This window comes from Scyliorhinus canicula, chromosome 4, assembly GCF_902713615.1.
Source record: "Scyliorhinus canicula chromosome 4, sScyCan1.1, whole genome shotgun sequence".
In the NCBI taxonomy this organism is placed as follows: domain Eukaryota; kingdom Metazoa; phylum Chordata; class Chondrichthyes; order Carcharhiniformes; family Scyliorhinidae; genus Scyliorhinus; species Scyliorhinus canicula.
In genome coordinates, this window is record NC_052149.1 from 103,092,735 (window position 1) to 103,115,771 (window position 23,037).

The 23,037-nt window shown below is 42.9% G+C and overlaps 1 protein-coding gene and 1 long non-coding RNA gene across 2 annotated transcripts in view; one reads left to right on the forward strand and one right to left on the reverse strand.

Annotated features, from left to right (window-relative positions):
* LOC119964866 (4-trimethylaminobutyraldehyde dehydrogenase-like) overlaps positions 1-10,080 on the reverse strand; it is a 51,001-nt gene extending 40,921 nt beyond the window's left edge. Inside the window, exons 1-2 of the mRNA XM_038794934.1 lie at positions 9,519-10,080; positions 228-373 (exon numbers count right to left, since the gene is read on the reverse strand). Of these exons, the coding sequence (XP_038650862.1) occupies positions 228-373; positions 9,519-9,684 (312 nt within the window). The 5' untranslated portion in view covers positions 9,685-10,080. The remainder of the gene's footprint in view (positions 1-227; positions 374-9,518) is intronic.
* LOC119964869 overlaps positions 9,537-23,037 on the forward strand; it is a 48,414-nt gene continuing 34,913 nt past the window's right edge. The window contains exons 1-2 of the long non-coding RNA XR_005460385.1: positions 9,537-9,716; positions 20,396-20,463. This is a non-coding gene — a long non-coding RNA (uncharacterized LOC119964869). The remainder of the gene's footprint in view (positions 9,717-20,395; positions 20,464-23,037) is intronic.

Sequence of the window (23,037 nt, forward strand, 5' to 3'; positions counted from 1 at the left end):
TTAACCGTTACATATCTACCGCGCCCTCCACCTTGAAGACACTCTTTAAAACCTAGCTCTCTGACCAAGCTTTTAGTCACCTGTCCTAATATCTAATTATGTAGGCCAGGTGTCAAACCTAGTCTGATAAAACTCAGGTGACATTTTACTAAATTAATAGAGATGTGCAAATGGAAGTTGTAGCTCTTTTGGCAGGCTGAAAATAAATCTAAATATATCCCTTGTACCCTTATAAGTCGTGCAGCCTCAAGTAAGATGCGGCCTCTTTCCGACCCAGATAGTCGACTCCAGGATTTATATGCTTCTTTCGAGCTCTGCACAGCAAGATCTATCTCCTGTTGACCTGAACAAAGGAAGTCACATATCACACGACCTAAGAAAAAGAATAAGGAAAAGGTCAAGCCCTGAAGACCAGGAAGAGAACTGTCAAATGAACACAGCAAAATAGTTCAATGTTTAATATTTGATCCACCAAAATATATTTAGTGTGCAACTGAAGTCTAGGAAATTCTCATATTTGATCCCTGGCCCGCGCCGTTAGCTGATCGAATTAGCTCAGTTGGCTGGGTGGCTGGTTTGTGAAGCGGAGTGACACTAACAGCGCGGGTTCAATTCTCGTACTGGCCGAGGTTATTCATGAAGGCCCCGCCTTCTCAACATTGCCCCTCACCAGAGGTGTGGTGATCCTCAGGTTAAATCACCACCAGTCAGCTCTCAAAAGGAGAGAGCAGCGTATGGTCCTCAAACAGTGGCAACATTTACATTACTATGCTGCCCTCAAGACTAAATCAATCCGGCAATAGAACCAAAATTCTGCAGATTCTGGAGATCTGAAATAAAAAGAGACTGCTAAAAGAAATACTGAGCAAGTCAGGCAGCATCTGTAGAACGAAAGGCAGATTTGAATTTATCACAATCTCAGATTATTCCAACGTGCTTTACAGCCAATGAGCTACTTCAGTCATTGTTGTCACAGAGTTGGAAACAAGAGTTAATAGCTCAGGTTGATGACTTTATATTCAAACAGAGTTTTGATGAAAGATCATTGATCTGAAATGTTAACTCTGTTTCTCTGTAGCACTCGGTGTTATCATACTCCTAGTTATTTGAATCATTTTGGTGAATCATAAGCCAGTCCTCTTTCAAATCATAAAAAAAAGTGTAATTCCTGTGGAAAACTCATAACTTGGCAGTTTGGTTGAAAGCAAGTAATCCCTGGAAGAACGGTACCTCTCTTACAGGAAGGTCATGCATTATTGTATTTTCCGGTCACCAACATTAATAGTACTGGCCAGCCCACTGGTATGGAAGGGGAGAAGCAAGGGCGGACAAACTGGTCAGTGCCAGTGTTTATGCTTCACACGGACATCCAGGCCAGATGGTGGGGGGGTGAATGTAATGCAACATGAATCCAAGATCTCAGTTGAGGCCACACTCATGTGTGCGGAACTTAGTTATAAGTTTTTGCTCGGCAATTCTGCGTTGTCGCGTGCCCTGAAGACCGCCTTAGGCCTCAACCGGGATCTTGGATTCATGTCGCATTACATCCACCCCCCACCATCTGGCCTGGACTTGCAAAATCCTACCAACTGTCCTGGTTTGAGACAATTCACACCTCTTTAACCTGTGATTACCCTCTATCTTTGGATCTGTAATGATTTGATTACCCGAAAATGCTCGCATTCCAAGCATTGTCTGGCATCTCTGACTTTGTCTATATATATGTTTCTGGGACATACCTCTCCATTCACCTGAGGAAGGAGCTGCGCTCCGAAAGCTCGTATTTGAAACAAACCTGTTGGACTTTAACCTGGTGTTGTAAGACTTCTTACTATTAATCTAGCCAGGAGCTTAAGGTGCTAAATCATTACTAATTCCAGTGTGCACCTCTTCAGTAAAATGGTTCTTTGTTCACCAGCCACCAACTATTCTAGATTCTTTTGGCCTTAGGCTTTCCTGTGACTGGTTGTGTCCAATTTGTAGTACCTCTATCTTGACATCAGGCAGTCCTTTCACAAGAGGAAGGGGATAAATTTGAGACACAAGAATGTAAACTGGCAACCTGAAAGAAAAAAAACTTCTATTGATGCAGCACCTTGCACAACTTTGGGACGTTCCAAAGCACTTTACAGCCAATGATGTATTTGTTTGAAATGCAGTCACTGTTGGAACGTAAGAACTGGTTACTTATGCTGCTCCACATAAAAACACGCACAATACAAAACTTCTCTGCCATCCCTCACATTTACAAATACACGGGGCCTGCACGTTCTTCCCCAACAGTCTTTCTGTGAAACAGTTAGAATTCCTACAGGCAGCTAGTCTCACTGTTCTTCTCCTTCCCAGCATGCTCCACTCACTGTCACTTACTCAATCTGTTACTTGTGCAATATGTCTGCTGATGGATGTACCAGCAAGAGGTGCTCACGCTCTCAAGTCCCAGGTCGTGATGAACTTCATCCGAGCGTCTAAGTAGCTACTGAGATAGCAGATGTATTGGCTTTAATTTTCCAAAAATCCCTCGATTCTGGAAGGTCTCATCAGATTGAAAAATAGCAAGTGTTACTCCTCTACTCAAGGAAGGAGGGAGACAGAAAGCAAGAAACTACAGGTCAGTTAGCCTAACATCTATCAGAGGGAAAATGCTGGAATCTAGTTTTAACAAAGTTATAGCAGGCCAGAAAATCTGAATGCAATCAGGCAAAATCAACATGGTGTTGTGAAGGGGAAATCACATTTGACTAATTTATTAGAGTTCTTTAAGTAACTAACAATGTGGATAAGGGAGCACCTATGGTTGTGGTGCACTTCAGACATCCAGAAGCCATTTGGCAAGATGCTGCAAAGCTAAAATGCAAAATACAAGCTCATGGCATAGGGGTAACATATTAGCAAGGATAGGGGATTGGTTAGCTAACAATCTTTATTGTTAGAGGCATAAATGGGTAATTTTCAGGTTGTGAAATGTAAATACATTGTGAAGACGACATGGGGGCGGGATTCTCCACCTGCGGGATGCTCCGTTTTGTCGGTGCCCCAGGGGATTCCCGACGGCGTGGGGTTGCCCCACAATGGGAAATCCATTGACCGGCCGGCGTAACAGAACTGCCAGCAGGGCAAGGCAGAAATGTAGCACGGCGGGGCGGAGAATCCAGCCAGGCAATTTGCAAAGGAAATGGCTATGTTAAGTGAGTGGGCAGAAATTTGGCAGATGGGAGTATAACGTGGGAAAATGTGAACTTGGCCACTTTGGCAAGAAGAAAAGAAGAGCAGCATATTAGCTAAGTGGAAAGATTACAGGGCTCGAGGTACAGAGGGTGTCCTGGTGCATGAATCACAAAAATGTGTATGTTGTAAAGTAAGTGATTAAGAAGGCAAGTGGAATGTTGATGTTTATTGCAGGGGGAATCAAATATAAAAGTAGGGATAAATAAGCAAAATACTGTGGATGCTGGAATTTGAAACAAAAAACAAAAGATATAAAAGTGGTATTAGGTATAAAAGGAAACATCCCCCTCAGGATTTTGTGTGTTTCTGTAAGATCACCTCTCATTCTTCCAAGCTCTAACAGGGTGCAGGCTAACCTGTCTAACCTTTCCTCCTGTGATAACGCCCATCATCCTAGGAATCAGTTGAGTGAACCTTCGCTGAACTGGTTCCAATGAAATTATGTCCTCTGTTAAATAAGGAGATCAAAATGGTACACATTAGGGATGTTTTGCTACAGTTGTACAGGGTATTAGTGAGACCATATTTAACATCCCTACTGCATGTCATTTTGGTTTCTTTATTTTAAGAATGGGCGGATTCCTGGGGTGAGGGGCATTGCTGTAGGAGAAAAGGTTAGACAGGTTGGGCCTACATCTACTGGAGCTTAGAAGAATGGGAGGTGATCTTATTGAAACAAATCCTGAGCAGGCTCGACAGGTTGGATGCTGAAAGGATGTTTCCCCTTATGGGAGAGACCAGAATGAGTGTACACAGTTTACAAATATGGCATCTCCATTTAGGACAGCAACAAAGGAGAATTTATTTTTCCTCAGAAGGTTACTAATCTGTGGAATTCTCTTCCCAGAGATTGGTGGAGGCAGGGTCATTGATTTTCACTTTATTCATTTTGTGCCAGTCTAACTGCCATAAATTAGCAATTTTACATTTAAAATGATCTATTTGCAGTGTGAATGAAATAAAATGAAGTGAAACTACATTTGGGAACTTCACTGGCTGACATGTTAGCTAATATTGTAAACCGTTCTCTCTTCGGATGCTGGCTCCCTCCCTTTCGGTTCCACTGTAATCAACGCTCGTCCCTCAGCTCAATAAACTCAACCCCATCCCTCTGTATCACTGCATCTCCAACATCCTTCAACTGTTGTCTCCCAAACTCATGCTCATCTATCCTTTGAGCTTGCCCAATCAGGCTACTGCCCCTGGGACAGCACTGAAATAGTCAGAATCACAAGGTACAAATGATATCAATGCCTTATGTCATCCAATTCAACTTCGCTGTCATCTCATTTGACCCTTCCACTCTGCATGTTATCAGGATGCTTGCCTGACACACACTGCTGAATAAGCCACACTTTCCTCCAGTTATACACTGGAAATGTTTAAAACTATTGCCTGCAACTCCTGTCGCATATCAATTTCTTCCTTCTCACTGACCACTTTCTCAGTAACCACTATCTCAAATTGAACCAGTATGGTTGCAACCTCGTCAACTTATCTGCACTGAGCTTCCAATCCCATTGTCCACTGACATGATGATTGGTTTCCACCTCTGATATTGGTGTCTCCACCCTAGTCTCAGCTATTTGTTATACCCTGTTGGGGAGCAATAGCGTTTAAAGAGAAACTTCAACACCCAGCAATTAACCATCAGAACTACACCATGAGATTTCATATTTTTGCACAACAAAAAACATCATATATAAGAAAAGTTAAACAAAGTACTATTAACAACACTATAGTATATAATTACTACTGTTGTGAACTCAATTCTACTTTCTATTTCCACCATCCCCTCAAAGAATTCCCTTATACAGTACTACAATCTTGATGGTATATTCTCTTCTGTAGGGGCCAACCAAAAAGCTATGCCATAGAGCTCTGGAATTCACTTTAATTCTTCTCAGTGGTCCAGATATTCTCCAAAGCAAAGTCTTTTATGGGATCCTGCTGTTAGCTTTTTTGGCAACGTGACGCTCCACCTTTTCTTTACAGATCTCACCAGTATGGTTGCCTCAACACCTTGATTTTGTTGCCGGCAGGTAGCCAACTGCCTTCTGACAGCTTTCCAACACAAGGCTCTGCGAGAACCACTATATATTTTTCCACTAACTACAAGCTACAACACATCTTCAGCTGATTTTCCCCTCATGAAACCCAAACTGAGAGTGAGCTTCACCTATATTCCATGTGGTGAACAAAGTTTGTATTCTTTTACTTTAATTTCCGTCCTGACTAACAATCTTCTCCTGTTGGCTCTCACTCCAGTGACATGTAGTCTACAATGAAAGCAACACTTCAACTGCCTGCTTTCTCAGCAAGCACCCAGCCAATTTAACAAAGATGTACATCATCGAAAATTAAACAATAGCTTCTATTTAAGCAGCTACAAGGTCACTGGGGAAGAGGATAGTAGAATGACAACATCATTTTAAGCGACGTAAAAGTTTGGAGGTTACATTAAAGGCTGAATACGTTAAATTGTAAGATCCCAGGGAGAGATCCAATGGATTCTCAGGGGGTGGCAGAGATATGAACAGATCACTTTGCGTCAGTCTTTATTCAAATTGTCACTTAATATAAATAGTTATCAGTCTAGTTATAATTAAAATCTTAATGTAGACAGGGCTGCATAGGGTCAGATGGCATCCCCTCAATGGTTTTAACGAGATGGAACACATGTTTGGCGAGCACCTGGTTCTCCTCTCCGGTGACTGGTTCGTAACTTGGGAGCTATGCCCTTGGATGAGAAAGATGCACGGTGTACCTTCAAGAGGGAGCGGACCTGTTCCTGGAGCAGTTTACTTTGCACAAAAGGTAGGTATGAATTAATATAAGACAATGGGATCTCCTGGGCAAGGTTTGATCCTCTGGAACAAGAGTGTATCTTTCCAGACATTTCTCTCCCCCATAACTGACCTTGGGTTTTTTGATCTGGCACTACCTGGCACTTGGGGGACAGTCGCTTGATCTCATGTACAAGGCATCTCATTTTTCTACGTTCTCAAGTCGCAAACTGCCCTGACTTACATTCGCTGGCCCCAGGTGGGAGGCCGCTTTGTTACAATGCAGCGTACTTTTATAGCACATGAAAGCATACCTCTGTGGTTGGACTTAAGTCAGTTAGCTCCAGGTGCAAGACTATCCTCACAGGTGTTTTGCTATCACATTCTGAAACATGTTTATGTGTCTGTCACTTCACCCCCAACGTGATGGTGGTTGTCTCAGGCTTTGGCGGTTCAGTAACAGAATTTTCACAACATTGAGTGCAGCTGCAACAGCTTTCTGCACCAACGCTTACAAGAACCAGATCTGCTCAGAAACTCCATATCAAAGCCAGACTTAATGTCACCATTATGTGTCAGATACTGTTAGAAGTAAATACCCGTTATCAGAACAAGTCAGAAGCATCTGGTTAAATGGTGTCACCATCCTGACCTACGGGCAGCTTAATCCACAAGCTTCAAACACACAGACTTAAAAAGAATGCTTAAAGCACAGAGCACGCTGCAACAACTTATATTTGTAATACAAAAAACATGTCACAGGAGCATTACAAAACAGAGTATGAGCCAAATAAGGAGATACTAGATCAGATGGCCAAAATCTTACTCAGCGTGGTAGGTTTTAAGGACTATCTTAAAAGGATGATGTGGAGATGCAGGCATTGGACTGGGGTGAGCACAGTAAGGAGTCTTACAACACCAGGTTAAAGTCCAACAGGTTTGTTTCAAATCGCTAGCTTTCGGGAGCACTGCTCCTTCCTGAGGAGCAGTGCGGAGGAAGGAGCTGCGCTCCAAAAGCTAGTGATTTGAAACAAAGCTGTTGGACTTTAACCTGGTGTTGTAAGACTTCTTCCTATCTTAAAGGAAATAAAGGGGAGAAGAGGCAGAGGGAAGGAATTCCACAGTTTAGGGCTTAGGGTCGACAACCTCATTACGGAATTGTGTGGCTCCTGACTTTAATCGTCAAAACCCATTTTCATGGTTATTCAACAGTTTGTTTCATTTTTTAAACTTTTATCAACAATGCACTTATGGAAAGTATTCAAGTAACTACCTTTTTGTAAAAGCCCTTACTTAAATAAATGTTTCCATCTGGTTTTTCAGCATTATTTCATATTTAAATAACACCTTTGCAGCCCTTAAGATATTGCATTTTAAAAATGGCACGTCTCATTATTAAGGTTGCCGAACCCTAGCCGAGGCAACTGAAGGGGCAATTAAAACCAGTGTTGCACAAGAGACCAGAATTAAGTGAGAACAGATATCTTGAAGGATTGTGGTGCAGGATGAGATTACAGAGGTAGGGAGGGGTGAGACCATGGAGGAATTTGAAAACAAGGGTGAGAATTTTAAAATCAAGATGTTGCTTGAGGGGGAGCCAATGCAAGTCAATGGGGTCATAATGTGATGATTGGGGACTTGTTGACACAAGCAGAGTTTTGGATGAGCTGAAGTTTACGGAGGGTAGAAAGTGGAAGACCACGAGGAGCATGTAGAATCATAGATTTACAGCACAGAGAGACCCTTCAGCACATTGTATCCAAACTGGCCATCAAGCACCTATTACTCTAATCCCATTTTCCAGCACTTGGTCCAAAGCCTTAGTGCCCGTCTAAATACTTCTCAAATGTTAGTTAGGGTTCCCCTCGTCTCTACCACCCTCTCAGGAAACGAGTTCCAGATTACAACCACCCTCTGGGTGAAAAATTCTTTCCTCACATCCTCTCCAAACCTCCTGCTCGTTGCCTTTAATCTATGCCCCCTGGTTATTGACCCCTCGCTAATGGAAATAGTTCTTCCTATCCACCCTGTCTGTGCCCATGTAATTTTATAGGCATCAATCAGGTTCCCCCCTCAGCCTTCTCTGCTCCAAGGAAAATAACCCCAGCCTATCCAGCTGAAATGATCCAGCCCAGGCAATATACTGGTGAATCTCCTCTGGACCCTCCCCAGTGCAATCATTTCCTTGGAGTAATCAAATCTAGAGATAACAAAAGCACGACTGAAGGTTTCAGCAGATGACCTGATGCAGGACCAAAGTAAAGCAAAGTTATGGAGTCGGAAATAAGCTGTCTTAATGATGAAAATAATATTTCGGAAGCATGTTACTAACAGGTAACCTGATTGTTATTATCAGAAACACAAAAGGTGATATAGCTGAGCACTAATTCCTTTTGAAAGTTAAAGAAAATTGACTTTGTACCAACTGTATTTCTACCGTGGCATGACGGTATGAATCGGCTGGATCGGCTGGGGTTGTTTTCCTTAGAGCAGAGAAGGCTGGGAAGGAAGAGGAGGTGCACAAAATTAGTGGGGGGGCATAGATATGGTGGATAGGAAGAAACATTTCCCATTAGTAGAGAAGTTAATAACCAGGGGGCACAGATTTAAGGTAAGGGGCAGGAGATTTAAAGGGGTTATGAGGAAAAGCCTTTTCACTCAGAGGGTGGCTGGAATCTGGAGCTCTGCCTGAAAGGGCGGTAGAGGCAAGAATGCCCACATTTAAAGGTGCATTTAGATGAGCACTTGAAATATCATAGCATAAAAGACCAAGTGCTGGAAAGGGGCATTTGAATAAATAGGTGCATGATGGTCAGCATGGACTCAATGGGTCGAAGAACATTTTTCTGTGCTGTAAAGGTCTATGATCTAGTGCCACTGATGCTTTTAGCCCAAAATCCAAAACACATGCCAGTTTACCTGGAATTATAATGTAGATTAATGCAGGTGAAGTTAACTCAACCAAGTGGTCCAAGCACCTCATGACCTAAAATAGAATTGCTACAGTACAAAAGGAGGCCATTCAGCCCATCAAGTCCGCACTAACCCTCTGAAAGAGCACCCTACCTAGGCGCAACTCCCATCCTATCCCCTGTAACCCCACCTAACCTGGACGTATTCAGACAGTGGGAGGAAAGGCCCCTGAGGAGGAAACCCATGCAGGCACGCGGAGAGAAAGTGCAAACTCCACATGACAGTCACCCAAGACTGGAATTGAACTAATGAGTTTGGCCAAATGCCAAAGTGGTTCCAGGCATTAAGGGGCTGCAAGATACTTGCACTGGCTGCAGTCACACTCACAACGTCAACTTCAATGTCAGGCAAAGTCCAATTGTCAAGTTTCGGTTTGTCTATGTGCTCAGGCCAACATTTCGAACTCTTTTTGCAAAACAAAAATACCTGCATTCATTTCGGATTATTTTGCAGCTCGGGTGCATCAACGGTTAACAGGGCGGTGGGACTACAGTCAGGAGAGTAAAACATACCCCACCCTAGACGCTTTACCTGAGGCAGGTTCGTGCACCTTCTCTCTCATGCTGTCCCCGTCCCCACTGTGCGGCTGCACCCGGCCTCCGTGCCGGTAGTTGAGCGGCTCCTTGAGTTGGAAAGCGCCGGTGGAGGCGGCGCGGAGCCAGGAGGCTGAAATCAGACGAGTGCGGAGGATCTCCATGAGAGCGGAGGGCCTACTCAGTGGGCTTTGCGGTAATGCAGGGGGGGGGGGAAGAGAGAGTTACAGCAAACAAAGCCTCTGCAGCCAGAGCTACCGTTATGTTTTATTTCCAAACCTTTCCAGCAAGCGCTATGCAAGCTATAAGGAAATGCAAAGGCCGAATGAAGTTTGCAGCACTATATTTCTGAGATGGACTTTGTCTCTCATTCCAAGCCGCACCTCCCCCCCATGTCTGTGATTGGAGAGAGGTTTTATTGTGCGGAAGGCGCTTTGGCAAATTTGTTCAATTCACTTTATTACATTGCGCTGCTCCGTGAAGGACGTTGTTTTAAATGTTTCCCAATGTTTTTAGCCGCTGCCGCTGTAGAAACAGGAACCCCCGACTCAAAAACGACGGCTTATTTGCGTTAACCCCTCCTCCCTCCTGGTGTCGGAGGAGGCCCTGGGGAGGCGGCAGTGCAGGGATTTGTGGTTCTGGAGGCAGTCACAGAGGGGCAAGGCCGCCTGGATCCTATGGCAGGGGTCTTGGGTGTACAGGACTTTATCAGGCCATGGAAAATAGACAGAGCATTGTAGATGAGCTGATTTAATAACAATCTTTATTGTCACAAGTAGGATTACATTAACACTGTAAGTTACTGTGAAAAGCCCCTAGTCACCACATTCTGGCACCTGTTTAGGTACACGGAGGGATTTCCAAATTACCCAACAGCAAGTCTTTCAGGATTTGTGGGAGGAAACCGGAGCACCCAGACAAAACCCATGTAGATACTGGAGAATGTGCAGACTCCCCACAGACAGCGACCCAAGCTGGGAATCAAACCTACGACCCCGGCGCAGTTTATATGGAGGTCAGGAGGCAGGTCAAGAGCATTCAAAAAGTCAAATATCAAGAGATTCTGGGAATTACAGTATCTTGTACAAAAAGCTTTGACAAGTCATCCAGTCGAAATGTTAGCTCCCTTCTCTCCACAGATGGTGTCTGACCTGCTGATTTTCCAGTATTTTGTTTTTGTTTCAGATTCCAGCATCTGCAGTAATTTGCTTTTATATTGTACAAACTGTTTTTAAAATCTGCCTTGCACCCAAAGCAGAATAAATGACTGAACAAACATGATGTGCGTGTATAAAAGCAAATTACTGCGGATGCTGGAATCTGAAACCAGAGAAAATGCTGGATAGTCTCAGCAGGTCTGGCAGCATCTGTAGGGAGAGAAAAGAGCTAAGGTTTTGAGTCCAGAAGACCCTTTGTCAAAGCTACATGAACATGTAGGCCTTAATGACTACGTTGAGAATATAGGTTCAAGCAAAAAGCTAATAATGTTTCCCTTTTCTTATGAGAAATCAAAGCCGGCTGAGCCTGTCTTCTGTCACTGCTGTGACATAAAGTTAAGTATGGACCCACACAATAGGGCAGTGTTTTTCAAACTTTATTCCCAGAACCCACTTTTGCCAACTGGTCGACCTTCGGGACCCACACCAGCCAACCTTCACGACCATATTCACTTATCTTTAATGCAAAAGCCTGCTTGATTCTCACGATCTCAATTGAATCAGGTTCAAAGGAGTTGAGAGTAATGTGCATTCAGGTGCAGACAGCCAGTTCCTTTGTATTGTCTGCATCTTTGTGAAAACGGAAAATCAAACCTCGCAAATGTAGGTCACCGTGAAGGGCAATAGCAACAAAATGTTTGTTTTACTCGGCACTGGAGACTCCTGGGAGATGCTACTCCAGAATTCTGGCCGCCTCACAGACTTTTGGTGTGTTCTTAATGTGGTTTTAGATTTATTGTCATGTGATCCGAGGTACAGTGAAAAGTATTGTTCTGCAGACAGTCCAGTCACATCACTCCATTCATGAAAAACATAGGACATATGATAAATACATAGTAAGAAGTCTTACAACACCAGGTTAAAGTCCAACAGGTTTGTTTCAAACACTAGCTTTCAGAGCACTGCTCCTTCCTCAGGTGAATGAAGAGGTATGTTCCAGAAATATATATATAAAATCAAAGATGCAAGATGATAGTTTGAATGCGAGCATTTGCAAGTAATTAAGTCTTTACAGATCCAGAGAGAGGGGTAATCCCAGGTTAAAGAGGTGTGAATTGTCTCAAGCCAGGACAGTTGGTAGGACTTCGAAAGCCCAGGTGGGGGATGAATGTCATGCGACATATATCCAAGGTCCCGATTGAGGCCGTACTCTGTGTGCGGAACTGGGCTAGTTTCTGCTCGGCGATTCTGCGTTGTCGCACGTCCTGAAGGCTGCCTTGGAGAACGGTTACCCGAAGATCAGAGGCTGAATGCCCTTGACTGATGAAGTATTCCTCGACTGGAAGGGAACATTCCTGCCTGCAATTGTTGCGCGATGTCTGTTCATCTCTGGAATCAATCCAGTGAACCTCCTCTGAACTGCCTCCAATGCTACTACATATTTCCTCAAATAAGGGGACCAAAACGGTGCACAATACTCCAGGTGGGTCTTACCAATGCCTTGCATAGTTGCAACAACACTTCCTTACCTTTGTACTCAATTCCTTTTGCTATAAATGTCAACATTCCATTTGCTTTATTATCTGCTGCACCTGCATACTCGTTTTCTGTGACTCATGGACGAGGACACCCAGATCCCTCTGCATTGGAGCACCCAAAGTCACTCCCCATTTAGATAAGTTGTCTTTCCATTTTTTCGACCAAAATGCATGACCTTACACTTATCCACGTTAAACTGCTACATCTGCCACATTGTGGCCCACTCTCCTAACCTATCTATATTCACTTGTAAGGTTATTATTTCCTTATTGCAACTTACTGACCCACCTATTTTTAAGTCATCTGCAAATTTGGCTATTAATCCTTCTATCCCCGTGTCCAAGTTGCTAATATAGATTGTAACTAGCTGGGGCCCAAGGACCGAACCCTGTGGCACCCCACTAGTTACATCTTGCCATCCAGAAAATTACTCATTTATCCCGACTCTCTGTCTCCTGTCTGTCAGCCAGTCTTCTATCCAAGATAATAAATGATCCCTTATCCCATGTGATCTCACCTTGTGAATTAACCTTCTGTGTGGCACCTTACTAAATGCCTTCTGGAAGTCCAGATATATTACATCTACAGGATTAGTCAAACATGATTTGTCCTTCATAAAACCATGCTGACTCTGATGGATAGTGCTTTGGCTTTCCTAATGTCCTGATATTACGCCCTTAATAACAAATTCTTTTTTAAAATAAATTTTGAATACCCAATTTTTTTTCCCAATGAATTTAGTGTGGGCAATCCATCTAACCTACACATCTTTGGGTTGTGGGGTGAAATCAACGCAGACACGAGGAGAACGTCCAGACTCCACACAGGCAGTGACCCAGGGCCAAGATAGAACTCGAGTCCTCAGCACCGTAAGCAGCAGTGCTAACCACTGGGCCTACGTTAGCATTTTTGCAAACCACTGGAACCTTTCCCACGTCAATGGAATTTTGGAATATCATAACCAATGGATCCATTATTTCTGCTGCCACTTCCTTTAACACCCTAGGATATAGGCCATCAGGCCCTGGGGACTTGTCTTCCCTCAATCCCGAGAGTTTGCTGAGTACCGTTTCCCTATTGATGCTGATTGTTCCAAGTTCCACCCTTTCTATTACCTCTGAATTGCCCATTCCTACAGGAGTGGTACTAGTGTCCTCCACCGTGAAAACTGAGGCAAAGTATTGATTTAGCATCTCTGCCATTTCTGTGTTCCCCACTATTAACTCAGCAGTTTCATCTTCCAAGGTTCCAACATTCAATTTTGCAACTCTCTTCCCTGTTTTTGTATCTGTAGAAGCGTTTGCTTTCCTTTTTGATATTCTGTGCTAGTTTTATTTTTTCGTAATTTACCTCAGCTTTTTAAATTACTTTTTTAGTGTCCCTTTGTTTATGTTTGAAAGTTTCCCAATCTTCCAGTCTGCCACTGGCCTTAGCAATATGATATAACTTAGTTTTTGCCTTTATAATATCCTTGACCTCCTTGTTTAGCCATGGATGTTTTTTTACCCCTCTTCGCATCTTTCTTCCTCACTGGGATATATGTTAGTTGTGAGGAATTGAGCAGCTCCTTGAACAACTGCCACTGAACACCAGTGTCCTACCTTTTAGCCATCCTGCCCAGACTATATGGGCCAAATCTGACCTCAAGCTTATGCAATTTCCTTTGTTTAATTCCAGAACACTAGTGTGGGGCTCCACTTTCTCATCCCCAAACTGAATTCTTAAATTCTACCATACTATGGTCGCTACTCCCTAGTGGATTCTTAACTGAGGTCATTAATTAATCCCTCCTCATTACAAAATACCAAATCGAGAGTAGCTTTCTCCCTGGTTGGTTCCCAACACACTGTTCCAGGAAACAATCTCTTAATGCATTCAATGAACTCTGCCTCCAGAATCTGTTGGTGCGTGTTCTCAAACTTCTGTATCTTCTGCCCGATGGAAGAGGTTGAAAGAGAGAGTAACCCGGGTGGGAGGTGTCTTTGATTATGCTGCCCGTTTCCCAAGGCAGCGAGAGGTGTAGACAGAGGATGGGGAGGAGGGTTCGCATGATGGACTGGGTTGTGTTCATGTCTCTGTAGTTTCTTATGGTCTTGGGCTGAGCAGTTGCCAAACCAGGCTGTGATGCAACCAGATAGGATTCTTTCCATGGTGCATCTGTAAAAATTGGTAAGAGTCCTGTGGACATGCCAAATTTCCTGAGCAAGTATAGGCACTGTTGTGCTTTCTTGGTGATAGGATGGACCAGGACAGGTTGTTGATGTTTCCACCTAGGAATTTGAAGCTGTCAACCAGCTCCACCACGACACCATTGATGCTGAAAGGGGCCTGTCCGACACTTCACTTCCTGAAGTCAATGACCAGCTCCTTAGTTTTGCTGACATTGAGAGATGTTGGCATTGCACCATGCCACTAAGTTCTGTATCTTCCCCCCAACCCCTGTACTCTGACTCAACGTTGTTTGAGAACCGACCCATTATATCATATCATCAGCAAACCTGAAGTGGAGTTGGAGCTGAATTTTGCCAGAAGATCCCACTGCTGACCACTGGCAGGCCGCCCTGTGCTGCTGGGAACACACGATGGAGGAGGAAAAGTCCCACCCCATGTTCATCTGTTTATGCTAAAATGTAGATGAATTGATTCCATATGGAATTTATAGTACAGAAACAGGCCATTCAGCTCAACTGATTCTTTCTAGTATTTCCCACAAGCCTCGTCCTTTAATTCTGTCAGCATTTACCTTCTATTCCATTCTCCCTCATATGTTTATCAATCTTTCCTGTAAATGCATTATGATGTTCATGTATATGGGCGCACTACATACTCTCAACTTGCTGGAAGCATGTGAAAAATAATTTCCAGGCCACAAGCACCATCTTTGTTATCCAAGTTGCCCACAAGGATGTTAGTATCTTATTAATTATTCAAGAGGCTGGGATTGATCAAATTTCTGAAAAGTCACTCTTAAGAAGAAAAACATTTTAAATATAAATTTAGAGTACCCAATTCTTCTTTTTCCCACTAAGGGGCAATTTAGCGTGGCCATTCATTTCCTTTTTCAAAGAGTTAGTCACAATCAGTTGTTAAAGGGGTTTTAGTTTAATGTTGGGGATTAAAATTGGGTGTCTTCTTGATTGATGATCATGTTCATTTTACATTCTAACTTGAAGCATCAGTTTTATTTTATTCTATCGATAATGAAAAGTTATCAGTAAAAATATATACAAAATAAAATCCTTCAGCGGCAATATCAATATGTGGAAATGAAAAAGCTTTTCCACAAGTAATTGTCTGCGGCGGCAGTGCCTCGATTCGAGGATGACATCTGCTCAGGGTCATGAGTTTCCATCATGGGTCTTCATGTGACTGAACAGGCAGGTTCCAAACACACAGATCTTTGGGCAGATGGGGTAGGACATCCTACAAGGTAGTGCAATGCAGAGTGCAGGATTTGTTTCCTTTCCTTCTCTGCCCCATCATTAATTCATTGTGAGTGAAAGCGTGATGCAGCTGAATGGGCAAGTTGTCACCATTTTGAACGATTGGTAGAAACCTCCTCCCAGTCATTAACATCAATGATGCCAAGCTTCAAGGAGAGCTTCAGAATATGTTTCCCTTTTATTCTTTGTCCTCTCCTGGAATGTTAGTCATTTGAGAGTTGAGAAAACAGGACCTGGCAGAGGAGGTGTTTTTCAGCTATCCGGACAAATTGATTTTGCTGGGGTTTTGCTTGAACGCTCATAGAGCTGGCTTCAAGGACACTAGCAGAGATATTGCAGATGGACCAGGTCTACTGCAGTACAGGGGTGTAACAACAATTGCTCTATACAATAGGACTTTATTTGACTTAAGATCTTTATATGTTAAAGGCTGAGCTGAAACATAAGATCCGGTGTTGGATTGCCTCATCAATGGTGGCTTTTTGAGAGAGATGGGAAGTGCTGAACGTACCCCAGCGTCTCTCCTTCAACATATATGGGAGGTTGAATATTTGGCTGACCATTCTGATCAGTTTAGTTTTGGCATGAAGGTGACTGAGGTTAAAGAGTTTTCCATCTAGACCAAGGTCTTTCAAAGTATGGGTTTCAACCTGCGGGTGAGTGTTAGAAAGGCCATTGAGTTAAGGGTCACATGTAATTGGATGGAGGTGGAGGGTAGAATTTTTTTTAATTATAAATTTAAAAGTACCCGATTCATTTTTTAATCCAATTAAGGGGCAGTTTAGCATGGCCAATCAACCTACCGCGCACATTTTTGGGTTGTGGGAGTGAGACCCACGCAGACACAGGGAGAATGTGTGAACTCCACAGTGACCCAAAGCTGGGATCGAACCTGAGTCCTCGGTGCAGTGAGGCAGCAGTGCAAGCTTGTACATATAATCATTCTATAGTTTTAATGATGTCTCTGTTTTGCAGAAAGTTATTGCTGCACATGTAGAACGGGCTTCCAAAACGGAGGAAATTTTGAGGATAATAGTGGCAGCAAAATAAATAAATAGCTATCAATTAACTCCAGAATTCTCTTGGGTAAATATTGGAGCGGGAGGGTGTTGATTTAAGCTCAGTTGGCTGGACAGCTGCTTCATGATCCAGAGTGAGGCCAACAGCACAGGTTAAATTCACGTACCAGCGGAAGTTATTCATGAAGGCAAAGCCTTCTCAACCTTGCTCCTCGCGTGAGGTGTGGTGATGCTCAGGTTAAATCACCACTAGCCAACTCCCTCTCAAAAAGGAGAAAGCAGCTGTTGGTCATCTTAAATGGATATGGATACTTTATTTTAAACAGTGGAGTAAATGTCCATATATGCCCATTGAAAATTTAAGTTGAGAATTTGATAGCAGCTCCCAAATGTCGGTTCATATCAAGTGTTGCAGTAATTCCATAAAAAAATGATGAGAGGTAGAAAGACTATTTACCAACTCTCACAACACGTTATATTTTCATGGAAGGAGCAAATCAATGATTACCTTTGGCATTCAATAGGCGTCTACCTACAATTCAGCAATTACAACAATAGACATGGAAAGCATTTGAACTGCATTTACTCAGGAAAACTGAACAGCTTCTTGATTTGTTGTCTGGAAATTCGAGAGACTGAGCAGGACACAAATAAAATATTAAAAGATTAAATCGTAAATTTTATGTATGGAAACAGCAAAGTTTCCATGTTAAATGTCATTACTTGGGAAAACTGAAAGAAAATTCTGGCATCTACACAAAAAAATGTCAAAAGTGGAACAAAAAAAAACGCTTATCCAATTAAGGGGCAATTTAACATGGCCAATCCACCTATCCTGCACATGTGCTCTACTGTTCTATGTTCTGTTCTACCTGTGGGTTTTGGGGGGTGAGACCCACACAGACGCAGGGAGAATGTGCAAACTCCACCCGGACAGTGACCCGGGGCCAGGATCGAAACCGGGTCCTCGGCGCCTTGAGGCAGTAGTGCTAACCACTGCGCCAGTGCTGCCCTTAAAGAAACTTTCAAACTGGTGAAATCAAGCCTTTTAAAAACAAAGCTAGAAGACTCGGGTGTGAGTTGCTGGAGGAGTGTATGGTGCAGAACCAACATCTAGCTGATTTGCTTCAAACGCCTGATGAAAATGAAATGAAATGAAAAGAAAATCGCTTGTCACAAGTAGGCTTCAAATAAAGTTACTGTGAAAAGCCCCTAGTCGCCACATTCCGGTGCCTGTTCGGGGAGGCGGTTACGGGAATTGAACCGCGCTGCTGGCCTGCCTGGGTCTGCTTTCAAAGCCAGCGATTTAGCCCTGTGCTAAACAGCCCCAAGCCTTTTGGCCGGTTATTGACTTTCCACAAATTATGCTGGATCAAACTGCAATTCCATGCACAATCTGGGTAAATGAACATGGCATAGGTCCTGAAGGCCAGTCAGTTGGCACAAATGTTTTTAAAATACACTGATCTAAATGGTATTTAATACTGACGCCAGTTGATCTTTGATGAAATAGCATGGGGGCTATTACACAGCCTTGCTTGACCTGGTCCAGATTTTTAAAGGTGCCTGTTTCAGATCTCCCACTCAAGACAGTAGAAGCCACATCATCATGAAGAAATTCCAGGATTGAGATTAAGTTTTTTGGGCATCCAGATCTTTGGTGCACAATGCAGGGACTCACGATTTACTTATCAGGTTGATCAATGCAATGAGAGTCCCTGGTGATGGTCTCGACATTTTTGTTAGGTTTTTTCTTGAATCAAAGAGCATGTTAGAGATTCCTCTGGAACAACTAAACCCACACTGCCTCTCTGGGAGGATTTCCTCAGTCACAGGAAGTAGGCAAATGCATGTCAGGATTTTCCCTGCTACAGACAAGAGGGAAAAACTGCAATAGTTTCCTCAGCATGATTTCTCTCCCTTCTTCATGTGGTAAAATGACCAACAACCTGAATCTTAGACCCAGTAGAGAATTGGACACTTTAAATTAAAGCCACAGTCAGAGCCACAGACAGTTAGCACTGCTGCCTCACGGCACCGAGGACAGGGGTTTGATCCCGACCCCGGGTCACTGTGGAGTTTGCACATCTCCCAGTGTCTGCGTGGGTCTCACTCCCACAATCCAAGATGTGCAAGGTAAGTGGATTGGCCACACTAAATTGCCACTTAATTGGAAAGATTTTTTAAAAACACCAAAACTCAGAACACTAGACAGAGACAGATAGCCAGGCAAGTCTGGGCTTGTTCTGCAACAAGACATTGGAAGAGAATCAGATCAGCCCCATTCAAATGTATCAACTGTTGTGGATTGCTCAGATAAAGTCAGACTTTCTGGCACCTAATTACCTTATATAGGATAAGGTTACGTGCAGACCATGCACCTGAGGATGGACATCTGGGAGGAGTTCCTGGTGTCCTACAGAGTTGTAATCGGCAACTTCTTTGGACGTTGCAATCCCCGCTTAGTGACCTCATTGGCTGAGGGCCAGAAAAGCTTCTGGAGGGCACGAAGAGAGGGATAAAATGGAGGCATCCAGTGCCCTTCCCAGCGAAAACACAAAACAGAGGCAATGGAGAAGACTCAACGGCAGACCAGAGGACAGTAGGAAGCAGTGTGCGAGAGCCACCTTCGCAGCCAAAGGCCCTGAGACGACCAAGACTCAAGAGGATTGGATTTGTTTATTGTGAAATGTACCGAGGTACAGTGAAAAGTATTTTTCTGCGAGCAGCTCAAACAGATCATTTAGTTCATGAAAAGAAAAAACATAATAGGGCAACACAAGGTACACAATGTAAATACATAGACACCAGCATCGGATGAAGCAATCAGGGGTGTAGCAATAATCAGGTCAGTCCATAAGAGGGTCATTTAGGAATCTGGTAACAGCAGGGAAGAAGCGGTTTTTGAATCTGTTTGTGCGTGTTCTCATACTTTTGTATCTCCTGCTCGATGGAAGAAGTTGGAAGAGTGAGTAAGCCGGGTGGGAGGGGTCTTTGATTGTCCTGCCCACTTTCCCCAGGCTGCTGGGGCTGAAGGGATATCATGGGGAAGGTAGGTTTAGGGTATTGAACTTGTGATGAGCCATGATCATAATGAATGGTGGAGTAGGCTCAAAAAAGGGCCAAATGGCCTCCGCCTGTTTCTATTTTCTCCTGTTTCTATTTTCTATATAATAAAATCTGTTAATGTTAAATACTGTGAAATAATTATTTGTGGACTTCTCCATATTTCTTCTCTTCCTGTTGGACGAGTCAATTATTCTGGGACTTGTACAACCGTAGTGACATGGAAAGTTTTACCATATTTCTCCTGGCAAGCTAGTCATATATACATAAAAATCCAAAACAAAAAAATGTTTGAAATACTCAGTAGGCAAGCATGAATCTGTTCAGAGAGAGAGAAAAGGCCTTTTCTCTCTCCATAGATGCCGAGTATTTCAGATTTCCAACATACACAGTATTTTGCTTTTGTTTTAGTACATAAAATTGGAACTGGTTTCAACATTTTTTTAAAAACCTTTGATTTTAGTAACTTAATGACCAGCACATCCTAATACTGTGATCATACTTAAATTTCCATCAGCACTGTCTGCATTCTATTTTAAAGTAGGGATGGTTTCCATTTATTCATTATCGTTCAAGAATGCCAAGTAATTAATATTTATCTGTTCTGTTCAGTGCCCTCACTGAATCCGAATTGTTTTGTCTGACTATCAGAATGTCAAGCATTATCAAGACTGATTGAAATTTCCAGGAACAGATGATATTCATCCCAGGATTTTAAAGTAAGTGGAACATTTAGTGTCTATGGGAGAGGAGCAGGTATGTGCATTATGGTTTGATTGAAGTATTGGTTTTACGTTGATGTTTGCATATTTCTGTTATCTGTAACTGTTTACAATGCCCAAAAATACCTCAACAAAATGGTTTGTATAAAAGAAAGTGGAACATTGCCGACACCCTAACTATAATCTCATCAAGTTCTCGTGATTCATGAGCCATTTCTTTAAGAAACAAGAGAAACAAATAAAGGGGTCTAACCAATGACATGGTTCAGATGGTTTGAGTGTGGCATAGAATAACACCAACAGTGCTGATTCAATCCTCACAGCTATCAAGATGGCATATGATTAGCAATCCTCGGACAATAAATGTAAGACTTTTTACTATGTTCTCTTCAACACCAGAGAAGTCTTACAACACCAGGTTAAAGTCCAACTGGTTTGTTCCAAATCACTAGCTTTCGCAGCACTACTCCTTCCTCAGGTGGATTCACCCGAGGAAGTAGTGCTCCGAAAGCTAGTGATTTGAAACAAATCTGTTGGACTTTAATCTGGTGTTGTAAGACTTCTTACTATGCTCACCCCAGTCCAACGCCAGCATCTCCACATGAAGAGAACATGGCAAGACTTTGAACGAGTATTTTGCATTGGTCCTCACACGATACGACACAAAAACCATCCCAAGAATAGGAGGAAAGCAGGAAGCAAAAAGGACAGAGGAACTTGAAACAATCGGCTTGAGAGAAAGTGTGCTTGAAAATTAATGGGGCTACACTTGATGGCCTGCATCCAAGAGTCTTGGGCTGCAAAGATAGTGGTCACGTTAGTAGTAATCTTTCAAAGATAGTGGTTACGTTAGTAGTAATCTTTCAAAATTCCGTAGATTTTGGGAAGGTTCCAGCAGATTGGAAAACTGCAAATATAACACTACTGTTCAAGAATGAAGGAAGTCAGAAAGCAGGAAATTGGGCCAGTTTATCCAACACATCATTGGGAAAATGCTGGAATACACTGAAGAATTGGCAGGACACCTGGAGAATCATAATACAATCAGACATAATCCCTTTTGTGGAAGGAAATCATGTTTGACAAATTTATTAGATTTGAGGATGTTACAAGTGGAGTGGATATGGGGGGAAGGAATGTATTGAATTTCCAGAGGGCATTCTATAAGGTGCTATGAAAAAGGTTACTGCAGAAGACAAGAGCTCATGGTGTTGGGGGTGATATTAGTCTGGATGCAGTGGTTAGCATTGCTGCCTACGGCGCTGAGGACCCGGGTTCGAATCCCGGCCCTGGGTCACTGTCTGTGTGGAGTTTGCACATTCTCCCCGTGTTTGCGTGGGTTTCACCCCCACAACCCAAAGGTGTGCAGGATAGGTAGATTGGCCACTCTAAATTGCCCCTTAATTGGAAAAAATTATTGGGTACTCTAAATTTAAAATTTAAAAAATATAAATATTAGTCTGGATGAAGAATTTGATAACAGGAAACAGTCAGAATAAGTGGGTAATTTTCACTTTGGCAAACTGGAATCTCAACTATTTTCAATCTACTTTAATGACTTAGATGACTGTATTGCAACCAAATTTGCAGAAGATTTGGGTAGGTAGGAAAGCAAGTTGTAAGGAAGACATAGTCTGCAAGGGTTATAGATAGATTAAGCAAAAAAACTTTGCAGATGGGGCATAATGGCCTGTAACCCAAGTTCCAGGACATTGTAACTGGGGTGGAACCCCAATGAAGTGTACCCTCCCGGCTCCCCCCGATAAGGGTTGCATGGCAAGAGTCTGGGAAGTTCAAACTTTTGTTGGGCAATTGGCCTGCAACGGGAACCATCAAATAGTACAATATAATAAATTGCAAACCTCAGACTCTTTTATTGGAGTTTAAAAGAAAAAGGTGTGATCAAGACCTTTGAGGGTAGATGCTGGCAGGATGTTTTCTCACACGAGGGAAATCTAGAACTAGTTTAAAAATAAGGGGTCTGTCATTTAAGATGAGGATGTGGGGAATTTCTTCTCAGGTTGGTCTTTGGAATTCTCTTCCATGGAGAGCAGCGGAGGTCATGAAATATAATCAAGGCCAAGTTAGACAGATTTTCATTGAAAAGGGTAGGAGGTTAGACAGCCTGTCCCCAAAGCCACAATCAGATCGGCCATGATGTTACTGAATGGTGGAGCAGGCTTGATGGGTCAAATGGCCTACTCCTGCTCCTTTTGATCTTGAGAAGGGGAACAAGGGTATTATAGACCAATTAGCCTATGTTGTCAGGGAATTATTAGTGTATCAATTAGGAAAGGAAGAAGAAGAAGAAAAAAAGGAAGAAAATCACTTGTCACAAGTAGGCTTCAATGAAGTTACTGTGAAAAGCCCCTAGTCGCCACATTCCGGTGCCTGTTAGGGGAGGCTGGTATGGGAATTGAACCATGCTACTGGCCTGCCTTGGTCTGCTTTAAAAGCCAGTGACTGAACCTTTAAACTTTTCACCCAGAGAACATCAGCATGAACTTGCAAAGTGTAGGTCATGCTAATGGATCTGATTGAATTTTTTCACAGAAGTGACTAAAGCAATGG